At 49.1% G+C, this 14721-nt stretch overlaps 5 protein-coding genes across 5 annotated transcripts; 1 reads left to right on the forward strand and 4 right to left on the reverse strand.

Moving 5' to 3' along the window:
• Nucleotides 1-995: 995 nt before the first annotated feature.
• Nucleotides 996-1826, forward strand: LTR84_008283 (uncharacterized protein; the record flags this gene model as incomplete). Its single annotated transcript, XM_064851830.1, has 1 exon — nucleotides 996-1826. The coding sequence occupies one exon, from the start codon at nucleotides 996-998 to the stop codon at nucleotides 1824-1826; it is 831 nt and encodes a 276-aa protein (XP_064702071.1).
• Nucleotides 1827-2063: 237 nt separating this feature from the next.
• Nucleotides 2064-4115, reverse strand: LTR84_008284 (uncharacterized protein; the record flags this gene model as incomplete). The annotated part of the gene is made up of 3 exons (XM_064851831.1): nucleotides 2064-3582; nucleotides 3644-3844; nucleotides 3937-4115. The coding sequence occupies 3 exons, from the start codon at nucleotides 4113-4115 to the stop codon at nucleotides 2064-2066; spliced, it is 1899 nt and encodes a 632-aa protein (XP_064702072.1).
• Nucleotides 4116-4574: 459 nt separating this feature from the next.
• Nucleotides 4575-5366, reverse strand: LTR84_008285 (uncharacterized protein; the record flags this gene model as incomplete). The annotated part of the gene is made up of 1 exon (XM_064851832.1): nucleotides 4575-5366. The coding sequence occupies one exon, from the start codon at nucleotides 5364-5366 to the stop codon at nucleotides 4575-4577; it is 792 nt and encodes a 263-aa protein (XP_064702073.1).
• A 962-nt stretch (nucleotides 5367-6328) lies between these two features.
• LTR84_008286 (uncharacterized protein) lies at nucleotides 6329-8800 on the reverse strand (the record flags this gene model as incomplete). The annotated part of the gene is made up of 3 exons (XM_064851833.1): nucleotides 6329-8105; nucleotides 8174-8307; nucleotides 8369-8800. The coding sequence occupies 3 exons, from the start codon at nucleotides 8798-8800 to the stop codon at nucleotides 6329-6331; spliced, it is 2343 nt and encodes a 780-aa protein (XP_064702074.1).
• A 2324-nt stretch (nucleotides 8801-11124) lies between these two features.
• Nucleotides 11125-13342, reverse strand: LTR84_008287 (uncharacterized protein; the record flags this gene model as incomplete). Its single annotated transcript, XM_064851834.1, has 5 exons — nucleotides 11125-11769; nucleotides 12403-12825; nucleotides 12887-13023; nucleotides 13076-13269; nucleotides 13311-13342. The coding sequence occupies 5 exons, from the start codon at nucleotides 13340-13342 to the stop codon at nucleotides 11125-11127; spliced, it is 1431 nt and encodes a 476-aa protein (XP_064702075.1).
• Nucleotides 13343-14721: the final 1379 nt, after the last annotated feature.

A 14721-nucleotide genomic window follows, 5' to 3' on the forward strand; every position in this document is an offset into this window, starting at 1 on the left:
ACCTCCTAAGCGATATTCGTAGGTAAAGCATATCGGCCCGAAGTATAGAGTCTTGCCTTCCTCTAAGGCTTCGAGTCTGTATACTTTCAATACTTTAGCTCTTTGAGTCTCTTTTATTGATCTTACCTCCTTTTAGAGGTAGTATTTTCACTATACATACGATAACTTAGTCGAATAGAAGGAGGCTATAATCCGAGGTAATACTTTACTAGTAACTATTATAAAAGGCAATATAGCTTAGCTATAAATTAATAACTAACTTAAATTACTATAACTTATTTCTAATGTTCCTTGAATTTATTACTACTAGTATAAACGAGATCTAGGTCATTAGAAACCTAGTCTCGTTAAAGCTTTAAATATAACTTAGCATCTTTATAGATTCGATACTTAACTATTACGTTTCGTACGAGGTAAACTTCGCCTTAAGTAAATATTTACTAAAGAAATTACGAAAATATAATTTTAGTTAGTAGTATATTATCTAGGATTAATCACTAACAACTACTAGTAATTAATCTTATATATTCTGGTAAGCTATATTATAATCTAGTACCTATAAGATTAGTAATAAATTTAAGTACGTAAGACGCTGTCTATACCACTATACGTAATTACTACTTAGTACTAGTTATCTAATATTGATATTATACTCGCTTTTAATAAATTTAGACCGAGCCAAATCGGCCGAATCTTACGCTGTAAACGGGTGACTCATATAGCGGAGCAGAGAACTTAGAAAGTAAGCTATACTTGTAGGTAACTGGAAACTGATTCCTGAGTAACAATTGAGGAATTCTGGTATTGTAAGTACACTTTCGAATTTTTATCGCTACTAAGTACCCCTGAGGAAGCATTGCTCAAAAATCCCCTCATCACTTCATTCCTAGTGTTTGGTATAAGCTCATCGACACTACAAATGCATAGACACTAAGTGAGTACTTAGTACCTAAGTAATCTCTGCAATTACAGAGGATTTGAGACCAAGTATCCAAATGGCACCAGGTTCGACGCCGAGGGCGTCTTCAGCCGGATTTGTAAGTCGGCATGCTTTCTTTGCTGCCCCTCATCGGCCGGCGGCGGTCCTACTCACAATAGCACAACCACAGTTCAACGATGGACGCGAAGAAGCCCTGCACTCCTATATCTTCGCAAGACCCGATGTCGAGAGTAAGCTCCGCAACAGCCCGCAGGCGATCATCCAAGCCATCGAAGAATTCACCCAAAAACAGCGCATGATCATTTACTCGGCGGTCAAGATCGAGAAATCACGAAGTCTCCTCGCGTCGATGCCATCGCCGCCGAAAACCCTCCTCGAGGCTGGTACGTACATCGGCAACTCGGCGATCGCGTGGGGCGACATCCTGCGTTCTCTCAACGGCGGCAGCGCCGAGGGCGTCAAGGTCTACACCTTCGAGCTCGACGAAAACTTTGTCAAGATCGCCCGTGACCTTGTGCAATTGGCGGGCCTTCAGGATATCGTGACCGTCATGCAAGGTAAATCGACGGACTTGATCCGGAAACTTCAAGAGGAGTCGGCCATTGCGCAGGTCGATGTCTTGTTCCTCGATCACTGGGAGGAGGCATACTTGCCGGATCTACAGCTTTGTGAGGAGCTGGCCCTGTTTCGCAAGGGTTCGGTCGTGCTTGCTGACAATACGGATTATCCTGGGGCGCCACAGTATCTGGCCTATGTCAAGGCTGGCGGACAGGGTGGGGAGGGGCATGTCAAGTATGAGAGTGTTAGTCACGACACGAAATCGAAGAAAGGAGTACCAGTGAGTCAAGAGTTCTCTTTCTCGGTCCAGATGGAAGCATGGAGCTGATTATTTTGATAGTCGATCGTGGAAGCGAGCATTGTTGTCGAGGTTCCTTGAGTAGACAGAGGAGGAGGGCATGTCTTAATACTTCGATGTCCAAAAGGTGAAGGGACGGCGGACCACTAGTCTGAAAGTTCTAAGCTATTTGAGAGGACAGACAGACATGCCCTAATTGATCATCTATCTCTATGCATCAGATGAGTTTCTTAGCTATCACCACAATCATGAAAAGAATTTCAAACCCTAGCCCTCATGGCCATGAGCGTCCTTGACGCCCTCATCGGCGTCGCTGCCATCAGCATCTTCATCTCCATCGACCAATGCAGTGCTCAGATCATTAACGTCCTTGTTCCCACCTGCTTTGATGGGAATCTTGGTAGCTTCGATGCCTCCACTGGTAACGAACAGGAAAGTCGGACTGGGAAAGTTGTCCACATGGTTGAAGAAATTCCCAAAGATATTATCCTTTTCTTCATCCCTGTACATCCGTTCATATATTTGTTCTTGCTTGAATGCATCCATTTCCTTCTTGTAATTGTCGAAGTCAATCTGTGTCCTACTCAATTCGTTCTTGGCCCGTTTGTTGTATGAGTCGAAGACTGGCCGTTCTAAAAGCAGGCCCAGACTTGGTGCTTTGGGTATTGATATGCTTTCCGAACCCAGGCTTTCTGTTAGTCGTTTTGGATCACACCCACATCGTACGATCAGTGCCACCATACCAACCATCTTTCGAATCTGGTGCATCATAAAACTCTGCCCGTGGACTTTCATGCTTAACCATTCCGTACCGTCAATTAGGATCGGTTCCGTATTGAGTTTGAAAGACTTGATCACTCGCATGGCAGATGGGTCACTATGACTCTTCTGAATGGTGAAGTTGTGGTAGTTTCGAGTTCCGATGAATAAATTCAATGTTTCTTGAATGCGCTTGAGCCGTGCCTCTGGAATACGATATGTGCGTCTTGCGGTGACATACGCTTGACGGAGACGTTTTGTGGCATTGTTGAGGATAATCGTCTCTGGTGAGGGTTTCTCACCTTCGTCTTCGATAGGCTGTTGGACATCGGTAGTATCTCCATCGACAATTGGCACATCCTGTACGGATTGCGACGTCTTATTGTCAGCAGCACTCTCTGCTCCAAGATTATCCTTTCCCAACCCTGTCGATTGCTCCCCTTCGACGTCAGGAGGAGGTGTGTCTGCTTCAAGACTTCCCTTGTTCACATCTTGCGACTGTTCTCCTTTTAGCCATAAAGCCTTTTCTAGGATATCCCTGATCGCTGGGTCGTATTCCTCTAGTATTGGTTTGATGACCTCTTCGTCGACCTTCTCCCAATAGCCTTCGACTTCCTTCTGTCTTTTCTTGTATGCTTCAACATCATCCTTTTTCGCGGCCCACTCTTCGAGCTGTTTTCCGAGAAATGTGGTTGGATGAGGAGGGAGGAAGCTGTGCGTGGGAATGAGGTATTCGTATATTCTCGAGTCGACCGTCTGATATGCGCTAAAGCTGTTGTTTGTTCTTTCAAAACCCCAGACTCGGATCTGTGGTACAAGATTCTCGTTGATTTTCTGAACGACATCTTCGTCCTCGACGATCAGCTTGAGGGAGATGACATTGCCAGCTGCGTGTACACCCTTGTCGGTCCGAGCACATCTGACGAAAGATGACTTTTTTGGGTCGTCCGCGTTGGCTTTGGAAACAGCACCAGCTGCAACAAATGCTTGGAATAAGTCGCCCTCGATTGTTTTGTGGTCGTGAGTGCTTATAATTTGTTAGCTTGTAATTCTCTCTTACCCTCATCGATGTCTCGCTAGAAACTCACAATTGCATGCCTCTGTACCCTGTGCCTGCGTATCCAATGAGGACTGCAACTTTCTTCTTGGGTCTTCTCTCTTCCGCTGCGAGGACCTCATCACTGAACTTGGTAGCATGGATCGGTAGCGGGGCTTCTCCTTTGTCGATCCGCTGCCTCTTGGTCGCTTGTTCGTCATCGTTCCGCTGTCTCTTGTCTACTTTATTTTTGCTTAGCAAAAGGTCAGCCTCTGGCACGTTGTCTTTCTAAAACAGCAAGACATCTGCGCTGGGATGAGATGAGATGAGATGTGTGAGACTTACGCCCATTCCTTTCGACCCATATCTCTTTTCTTACCCGGACGATTGCCTCGACCACCTCTGGAGTTTCCGCGCGAAAAGCGAGCCGAGTTTGATCGTCCAATATCGCGATCTTTTGGGCCCGAGTCAGCCATGGAACCGGCGGAACGCTCTTGACTTCCGGCTTCTGCTTGACCTTCCATCCTCGAGATTTGAATGATCGTTTCTGGAGCAGAGGTAAGGGTCGATTGGAGAAGGGGCGAAGCATGTAGTGACTCGAGCTTCGAGGCACGGGGAGAATGTAATCGAGGTAGTGAGGGCGGTCAGTCGACTTTTAGGACTCTGCAATTTTCCAGATCGTGGTTTCTCCAACTGAATTTCAAGTCGTTCCCAGGATGTTTCCCCCTCACAAAAATAGGCTGACGTTCTGCACCCACATCCTCCACCCTACTGTACGGTAGATCATGGCAGAAAAGACATCGCATATTCTTAGTCATCACGATTACATAAATTTTCTCCAGCGTTTCCAAGTTCGACGACCTGTAACCAAGGCAGACAGACTGGAACGGTGGTACCTCATGAGTACTGGATCGAACCTTGAGGAATACAGTTTTTCCAAACGAGTCTTATGACAAGACTTCGATTCATAGCGTGAGGCCACTTCAATATGCTGGGCCATCATCTTCTCCAGCCATGGGCTTCACATCCACCTCCATTGGAGTGTCACCGATACCCCTTGCCCGCGCTTCCTCAATGATAGCCACCGTAGCAGTAGCCCCTATCCTCGTAACACCAAGGGACATGACATAGAGCAGATCATCCAACGTCCTCACTCCACCGGCTGCTTTGATCTGCACACCCTCCTTGGAATGCTTCCTCATGAGCCTCAGATGCGGCACTGTAGCGCCTTTGTACGAGTAGAGTCCACCGGGCTGTTTGACAAACCCGTAGCCGGTCGAGGTCTTGACAAATGCCACGTCCAGAGACGAGCAGATCTCGCACAATTTGACGATGTGCTCATCTTGCAGGAAATCGTTCTCGAAGATGACCTTCAAGATCGCGCCTTTGCTCGTCACCGCCGTGTTCACCGCACGGATCTCCTTCTCCACATACTCCCAGTCTTTGCTCAAGACTTTCCCGATGTTGACCACCATGTCGATCTCATTGCCCCCGGCCTCGACTGCTTTCTCGGCTTCGAATACTTTGACTTCCACCGTGCTGTTTCCGGCTGGAAATCCAATGACTGGGCAGACGAGAACACCAGACCCTTCAAGTGCTGCTTTTGCTTGGGGAATCGAATATGGCTTGACACAGGCAGTTGCGGTCTGGTATTTTCGCGCAATGTCGAGTCCAGCCTGTACTTCCTCATCAGTCATGGTTGGGTGGAGGAGAGAATGGTCGATCATTTTCGCTATTTGCTGTAGCGTGACCTTGATCTTTGGGGGGGGAGACATCTTGAGAACTTGAAGCCAACCTTGCTTCGCGAACTGACACTGCTTACGCAAAGTCTTTCAAGGCAGAATCTCTCGCAAGGGGGCTCAATCGAAGGCCTGAATGACGGAGTACTACTCAGTACTTGAGAGGGAAGAGATTCTCCTTGTCGTACCACTGAGCCGTGGTGATAATTTGCGTAACTTGGAGAAGCCGTGAGAAAGTACTTTGCACACAATTGGAGGTTGTGACGGACTTAGTCAATCTGCTCAAGTACTACTTAGCACTTAGTACTAGGTAAGTACCAGGTGGTACGATCATTAGATCTTGTACTTAGTTAGTACCTAGTACTTAGTAATTGGTAGGGTATGGATAGTGAACTGCAAAGAGCCTTAAACTCACTCATGGCACCAGTACTTGGCCTGCTATCGTAGCATAAATCACAGATTCATAGGTAGGTTCAAGTACCAGTAGTCAAGATGTGTGTATTATGAACACGGAGTCTGCACGCAACGTGCACAGCTATGATTATTGCAAGTACTTTGGCGTATGTTTGGCAACATGAGGCCTGTGATACAACTTTTCACATGGCTAGAGGAAAGACAAGGGCTTGAATTATAGCTACATTTGATCATTGGCTGCTCAACGGCAAACTCACGCGTACGTAAGTACATTATGCTTTGATCCTATCTTTTAATGTACAGTCAACCAATGTCCGTTTGGGACGCCCGGTATTCACTCTTCGGGATTTTGGAAAAAGCTCTTTGTTGTACAGTAAGGCTTGGTGGTGGGTGGGCATTCAAGTCTCATCAGAAACCATCTGATTAATCTCACTTTGTCCAGTCAACCCTTCATCATGCTCGTTCGACATCATTACAACGCTCCACAAAGCGCCTCGCTACCCGCTTGCAATTCTGGAAAAGCTACCATGCTCTTCTGCCCAATGACATAATAAGTCGAGGACATAGACGAGCCTGAGAAACGCTCAGTCCGACTGAGCAGGGAACAAGGAAAGTACGTTCAAGTATCCACGACGCAGCAGACGATCAAATGCAGGGACAATACGATCATCTGGGCTCCACTCATACTCGGAGGGCTCATTTGCTCTCGCATGTTTGATTGCTCCCAAGAGGCAATCAGACCAATGAGTCGTAGTGTAACCATCATTGGCTCCGTTCTCAGGTGCATAGAACCATTCAATTCCAGCGTGGTGCTTATGATATGTAGCGGAGATACCTTGAAGAATAGGCTCAAGCTCTTCGATCGTTTCCTTGCTGCCGGTGCGAGAAAAGGGGTTACCACTGGTCAAGGTGATCTCAAGGAGAGTGATAGTGGCCAATGCATAACAGTGAACATCGATAGGATTATAAGGAGAGGATTCTGACGTATCCCTGCCTTTCTGAGCCATGAAATTACCCAAGAAATTAGTCGTCATAAAGAGTTCCTCTGTAGCAATATCCTTCTTGTTGCGAAGAACTACCACTGCGAGAAAGGCATTGATCTGACGGACGATGGCGCTCTTTTCATCGAGGGTCGGATAATGGGCCAGGCCATACAGTACGGCACCCTTGAGCCATTTGAAAGGATAGAAGCCCAATGATTCATGTGAAATCTCCATGAATGGCAAGATCATTTCCACAGTGTTTGAAAACAAGGTGACATAGGCAGCTTCAGGGCTGACGTAGGTGGTCTTGTTGACAGAAGAAAGCTTGCGGTCAGCCTTGAGATAGGGTTTCAAACCACTGCCAAGGGCGTGTGTGGTGGCGAGCAAGAAATTGACGTTGTAAGCAGTTTGGACCACTCCCAAGAAGTCTTCGTTGTCAGTGATGGATGACTCTGCTGGGGTCCTAGTATCTGCGACAAGATAGCTGACGACCTCAAAGGTTTGGCTGAGAAAATCCGCAGTCAGAAGAGGATCAGAAATCATTCCATTGAAATCGTTTTCAAGCGCAAGTCCCACCAAAAGACAAGTCCACACGAGCGCCAAATTGTCGTCATCAGAACGATCGGCAGGATGGTCCTTGAGCTTGGCCGAAAGCCACTTTGAAAACTCGTCAAAGCTGGAGAACGCACTGGATTTGAAAGAGGTTTTGGTTGTTGTGACTGAGGTCTGAGATAGAGTAGTAGAGTCTTGGTTATGATCGCCGTTCACAGTCGGTCCTGAAGGAACACCAGGCAACAATTCGAGAGCAGTGACAAAAGCGTGAGAGACTTTGACAGTTGCATTCTCGATCACTCGAATGACAGTCTTGGCTTCAGGAAGCAAGCCAACAAGTGGATGGATGTGATTATAGTACTGGCTCAAATGAGCCTCGTTGAGGTCGAAGGATTCCATGTTATCAGGTGAATCGTCGGTTTTCTGGCGTTTTGCGGGACGAGCTTCATCAAGATCGGACCAAAAGGATTTGTCAGTGTAGACAGCGTTATTCTTACCAAGGTCTGAGTCAGGTGCGTTGCCCGAAGGAGGAAGGGTTTGATCAGGGGCAATTGCAAGGCTGCCACGGTCACGAGAGCGAAGGTCAGGAAGGTTGCTACCCCAGGCACCAGTGCTAGGGATCCTATCTCGCTGGAACTCTGATTGCGCAAATGGAGTCTGAGCGTTGGAAAAGGAATATCTTGTGCGACTTGTGGGTGTTTCCTCGGGCGAGAATGCTACCTGGTCGAATGGAACGGAGGTAGAGCCAATGTCGAGAGATTGTCGAAGATGGGCAGCCTGTAACTGTTCCACGCTATGGACACGATCGGCAAGATCTTTGATGTAGCTGCATGGATCGAGAATCAGTCAGTAGGTGAACCGGCTGGGGAAGCACATGGTAGAAATAGGGCTTACCCTTTCGACGGGCCTCGCTTCATAGGCTTTCTTTCAAAACCACAAACAGTACCAGCCTTCTCACAGTTGGTGCAGGTCTTGGGAACACCGCCATCGTTTTCGTCGTCCTCGGAGGGTGGATTGATACAGCGGACCTGCAGAGGATGAGTGAGATGGTCCTCGATGGTGAAGTGAGAATTGGATGAGCAGTATTACCTTCTTCCGTCGACACTCATCACAGGCACGCGAAACCTTTGAGCGCTTTCTCTTGTCACCGGTCATGGGTGTGTCCGACGGATCTTCGACCATAGAGCGCGACGCCGTGGTTACAAGGGCTTGCGCATTGGGAGTCTGCGGAGGAGCCATAGCTGGGTCTGTCGCGACGCCGTTGCCTGCGCCATTGGTGTTGACTGCAAAAGTGTTCTGAGACGGGCTGGCATCCATCTTATCATCATTGCTGGCGTCGTGTAGTTGTTGTGTGTAGGACTGAGGCATGGCAGGGTAGTTGGAGGACATTGTCAGCTCCGCGTCAATTGGAGGTGGGTACAATGGGTACTGAGAATGGGTGAATTGTGAGGAAGTGGTGGAAGGGAAGGTGTCATTCGGACGGTCTGTGGATTGGTCGCGGCTGCTCAGAGAACGATCCATGATGAACCGAAAGCGGTAGAAGGGAAGGTCGTCGCAACCGTGATTCCGAAAGATCAAGGTCGCGAAAGGAGGCCTCGACGATGATACGAGTTGCAGGTCAGACAAGGAAGGAGGAGTGAGTTACACGTCAGTGAAATGTATCGCCGAAGGCCGGCAGCCAAGAGATTGGAGTTTGCGCTAGCGGTCTAGTTCCCCTCTAGACACTCCTACTGTGACCACTCACATGAGGAGTTATTCACAACTAAAAACACCACATGTCGCTAGCAAAACTGACAGTTGATCCGGGTTTCGCGGTTCTGGTTGCCAGCTTCAATCGGTTTCTGCCAATTCCATTCGCCGCATTGGAGGTTGTAAGCTTCTGAATCTTTTACCTCGGAATTGAAACCTGGGGAGAGCTCTTGCGTTTTGAGGGGAGCGGGCTTGCTGAAACTCAAACATGGGATGTTCTCACCCGTCCTCCCCGCCTCTACCACTCCCCTTACATCGCCTGCTACTCACGAAAAGGCGTCCAGATGCACGGTCAAAAGGTATTGTAGAGACATATTCAGCTTTGCTTTTGAGATGGCTTTTATTATCTACTTGACCTACTGTATCGGGCCTCCGCAAATATCTATAGTATCTATAGTAGTGCCTAGATATCCCAGGGACTACTAAGAGGATCCCTAGGTAGGAAGACTAAGTGCAATTTCAGTACTAGCCGGAGTAACTATTTAGCGGCTGAAAGTGGTGGTTGTTTACTTCGAAATTCGGAGATCAAAAATGCATGTACGAGTCGTGATATGACCGTGCAAGGCGTCACCAGAGAGTCATAGTCCATGGCGACAGGATCTAGACTCATTTACACGAAATTCGGGAGTGTTGTCACAACCGCAAAGCAATTTGACCAAACCAGCAAGTGAAAGGAAAGCGCCAATAAAGAAATCACCGAACTATCTAAACATGTGGCAACGTCTAAGAAAAAGGGTAAATTACCCAGCGAGTGCCGGGGCTCGAGCATTATTACCTTTGAATCTCGAGGTGTCAGGTTGCGCTTGCTTTTTCCTGTTCTCCTCCCACCTTTTGCGCGGCATGAATGAGCCCGTGGTGGCAGATGCGCGTCGGCAACTTACTTTGGTTTTTCTTTTGAGTTGACGGGATCTTCTTTCCTGCAGGAGGGCAACTCGTCAAATCCTGCTTTTTGGCTTTTGCCGTGTTGCTTTTTCCTCTTTTTGTTTTATCTCTCAGTCAGCAAAGCTGAATGTACAATAATGTTGGACTCAGACCCGGACGAAGACCACATCTGGCCAAGCCGCCAACTGGCATGCGATGCGACTGTACTGCATGGTTGTGATCATCATGGTGCATGGCTTGTCTTGCTCTTTTGGGGATCATCAGGACCCCATCAGCGATCCTTAACATTGCCATGAGCTCTCTAAGAGACATCGCGTGTCTTTGCATCGCTGATCGTGACCACATACCTCCACCCTCGTACGCGTCTTGCCTCTCAGCTCATTTGATCTGACTAGTCACCACTTTACGACAAGTCAATGAGGTCAGTGACAAGCCAATTGTGGCGTTATTGATGGAGGTCATGCCGCGGATACAAGCCCCGCTCGTTGTGACTAGTGCTCTAGCGTAATGGAACCTTGGAAGATTTGATCCAAAGCAGTCTGGGTGAGGGAAAAACCCCTCGGAACCCAGGGAAGTTCGAGTTGGAGAGAGAGGAGGTGTTCGTTTTCCCGTCCAATCTCAATGCAATTCCTTCGGCAGACCCTTTCTCCTCGCACACGTTTTTCCTGTATGTCGAAGCGATTGGTCCAAACCTTGTCTTCCACTCTGACCAGGATATGGGTGCCCGGCACGAGAGACAAGAATTGGGTTCCCTCGTACTCGCAATAATTGAACTCGCCCGGTTCTGTTTACTGCCCCTACATGGTGTTATGGTCTACCCTGTGTCTGTGCGCCGATGATATTTCTTTCTGTTACTACTCTTTCGAGTCTCCTGCATTTCCCTTGCCGGATTGCTCCGCGTGAATTTATTTAATTTTCGTGCTGCGTAGTCGCGTCCGGTTGGCTCGGCGCGTGGGCGGAGCCTGCGGTAATTTTACGGCTGACACAATAATGTCTCAGTCATACGTTGGTTTCGGGAAGTCCTTTGACCATTCTAGGACTTCCGCGAAGCCGTGGGATTAGAGAGAGGGACCCTAGGGTTCCCCCCCTCGCTCTAGTGACCTTACATTGCGTAACCTAGTTGGACGTTATCGAAAATCCAGCTGGAATCGCTTCCACTTCCCGCCCCTAGTAGCAGAGTGAGCGGCAGAGTCAGGTTTCAAGGAATGGGACACCTACATAACTCCGCAGCGGGGGCAGCCGCGGCGCATCGGAGCGAATCCTGGTTGGACGGTGACGACAGGACTACTGATGATCTGTCCAACACAGTCGCTGCAGACGCCACAGATACACTCGGTGCATGCAAAGGCATTTCTGAGCAGCCATGGCCGACCACAGGATGCACAGTAGATTTCCAAAACTTCCGATTTGCTGCCAAACGAGGATGACTGCGAATGCTGATAGGGGTGTGAGTGATGCTGCAGCGGGCTAGTGTTATCGTTGGACGATACAGACGGTAGGCCAGATCCTGAGATGTGGAAATTCTGCCCTGATCCCGCGCTCTCCAGTGACTCGACCGAAGGAAAAGGTTCGGGATCGTTCGGACCCATCGAGTCGGGTGGCGGTGGCGTCAATGCGCGCTGCAGCGGAGAGGCATTGTAATGGCCTCCTTGGTGCTGTCCTAGGTAGGAGCCGAGAGGACGGAAGCCTGGTGGTAGGGATGATCGCTTGCTTGCCCCTCCACCTGCTGCAGTGCTGTCCGCCGCGGACAGCCGTCGCGTGGTGGGATGGGGAGCTGCTAGGGCCCCAGTGCCAGTGAGAGCGGCTGCAGCGTTGGCAGCGCTCATGGTGGAGGGCGGAAAATTTGGAGATTGCGGCATCTGTGGTCGAGCGCCAAGGGCATGTTAGCAAGGTTGATTATCATGGTCTAACGCAAAACGACAAAAATTGAGGAGGTTGGTGTACACATTAATTAACTTGGAGGGTGCATAAACTTTTTTTCGTGACAGACCCCCCTGGTCTGACCCGGCCGCCCCAGATCTGATTGCGACGGGTTATGTGGTCTGACCTGAGGAAAATCAAAAATGGCTTTTTTTTGCAATTCCCGCCGGGCAAGAGCCGTTTTCTCCAGTCCACTGCCCACGGTCCGTCGTCGTTCGTCGTCGTAGTCCTCAAGAGTCAGCAGGTTTGCAAAGAAACCCGCGATCGTGATTCGACCGGGACAGGACGTTCGAGTTTTGACCGTGGTGGCAACACACCAAGGAGAAAATTCCCCTTGCCCGGACCGAGGTTGCTCTTGGCCTTTTTTCCTTTCGTGCGGCAGCCCAGGACATAACGGTCGTTGTCGCTTGGTTGTTTTTGGTAATAACAGAAGTAGTAGTGACAGGTAAAAGTAGTACAAGACAGTATTCCCTCTGGGGTGGCTTCTCCTCCGGGGAGTACATCTACAAAATCTCGATCTCTTGACAGCAACAAGTAAACAGAGGACAATCGAAAAATGTCGTCTGACTTACGGGAGTGAGATCACGATCGTCATCAGCGTCTGTTGCGCTCGTGGCAGCCTCGATCAGATCTTCCCATCGTTTTCCTTGGACCCAGGCGGCCGTTGGTGGTTCGGCAGACATGGCTTTGCGACCTTCGACGCTTAGCCGTCGGGTAAAATCCTTGGCCGAGAATTCCCTAGATTTTCCGCGTTCGTGCTTTCCTTTCCGTGCTTGCTGACCCATCGAAGGCTTTCTAGGCCGCTGCAACTTTTCTCGTCGTTGTATGGGTGGTAATGATGAGTATCGACTGCTGGGGGACTGTAGAATAGATGGTAGTAATTCTCGGGTGCGTGACGGTTGAAATGGCGGCAAGGTATCTTCATGGAAGGCGGCACGAAGTGATGGTAGTTCAAGACCAGAGTCGCGTTTGTAATCTGGGTCTGGGAACACATCCTGAGACGTGAATGAGCGTAGCCCTTATGCTGGCCGTATATCTTGCCCATTGAATACTTACAAAATCTGAATCCCAATTGTGCAATTGCGCAAGGGCGACTGCAGCGTTGGCAGGGCCTGGCACCTGGGAGGGAAGTCCACTTGGTTGTTCAGGATTTCCAGCAATTGCAGGATAACGAGCGTGGTCACTCGCGTCCGCTACTGCGTTTTAGCCTCAAGTATTACCTCAATGACGCAGTCAAAAACATACATTTCCTCGCAGGGGGAGTCGCGCCAGGAGGAGGCTGCGGTCTTTGTGATGGAGGTGTTGAAATCATCAATTGGAAACTCTCCTCGGTGGCAGGTAATTTGGGTATATAGTAGTTGGGATGTGCACGTCGAATGTGTTCTTGCATAGACCGATACCGCTTCTCCTGTTGTTGTTGTTGCGTCAGTGGTTGAAGACTTGGACGTGACTGATGGGATTTGGAGTCACAAAAACTCACCCCAAGGCACCTCTTTCGGCACTGGGAGCCATCTTGGTTGGTAAGAGGGCACACAACCTCATTTTCTGCATCAGTAGACACGAGAAAAGAGCTGGTAAGGGCGGGTTTGGGCGGCATGGCCTACTGCGCTGACCGCAGCGAGGGAATTAGGAGAAAGGAACGAAGGTCGACGGCATCGATCGGACAGTCCGCACAAGCTTGGCTGAGTTGGCTTGAGAGAAAGGAAAATCCCGGCGAGGTCACAGCCCTTTCACATGATTCGACTTTAATTGAGTATAGAAATGTTGAAGAACGCTCAAGTGTAACAAAAACAACAATTAATGGGTAGAGGGGAGAGTGTTGGGTGGGTGGAGGGAATGATGGTAAGTGTGTGTCCCTGTGTAGCGGTGATGGGTGAATGGTGATGATGCAGTGTGTGTGTTGGATGGCTCGGTGAAAGAATAATACTGGAAAAGAGCTTGAAGGACCTAAACCAGGACCATTGCATGAGGGGCAGGCACAACCACCCGAGCCTCCAGCTTGCAGTGAGCAGGGGGAGCTTATGGGCTGGGGTTAGCTGGCGGGCAGCTAAACTGCAGTTGGAAAATAGCTTGAATCACTGTGCTGCAGACGCGAAGCACAAACTTTGGGCCTGGCGGTGGTGACAGCTACCTATTGGTAAAGCGTTTAACAGAGAAGCTAGGTACCCCCAGGGCCCCAAAGGCATCCCGGCGCCCTTAACCTTCTTTGATTCTTAACTGAGAAGAATCATCCAACACCTGCATCCCCTCCCACGGCTAGCGTTAATCAGCAACCAAACAGATGTCCTTCTTCTCTTTTCAAAAGCCTTTTATTCGATCGACAAGCATGGGCCGCTCTTTGTCATGGTTCTTACTGGTGACTTGAGCTGGACTGTGAGGTTCTCTTGCCAATCATTTCACCACCAACTTTCTAGCGATCCACCCTCACCTCAGGATCATTTGCTCGGAAAGCCCTGCTTTTCTTGCACTTGCCTCCTTCGCCAACAGCTGTGGAACACGATCATCGACAGCTCAAGGTTGGAGCTTCAGCAATACCAAGGAGCTTTGACCCGCCAGCTGGCATGTGCGTTGTGACAGCTCGTCAATTTGACTTTGATTCTCCATGTTGATCATGCTCTCAGTCTACACTTCCGAAGTGTGGTACAAGAACAGCTTCAGCTCTGTGCCCCACAAGAGCTGTTTGAGAGCTGTCGAATGTTGGACATGGTCAGAGCTGGTTGTGCTCCCATTACCTACAGAACGTTTAAACGTCAATCAGCTGTTTGTGGATTCTGCAACTACGCCGGAATACTCGGTTATCCTCCTCTTCACATGTTGGCTAATGCAATCTGATGTAACGAAGTTTTGTGTCATCTAACAACTAGCGTGCATAGTTACATCATATCTGTTGC

The sequence above is a fragment of the Exophiala bonariae genome (genome assembly GCF_035927105.1).
Source record: "Exophiala bonariae strain CCFEE 5792 chromosome Unknown scaffold_30, whole genome shotgun sequence".
Taxonomy (NCBI): domain Eukaryota; kingdom Fungi; phylum Ascomycota; class Eurotiomycetes; order Chaetothyriales; family Herpotrichiellaceae; genus Exophiala; species Exophiala bonariae.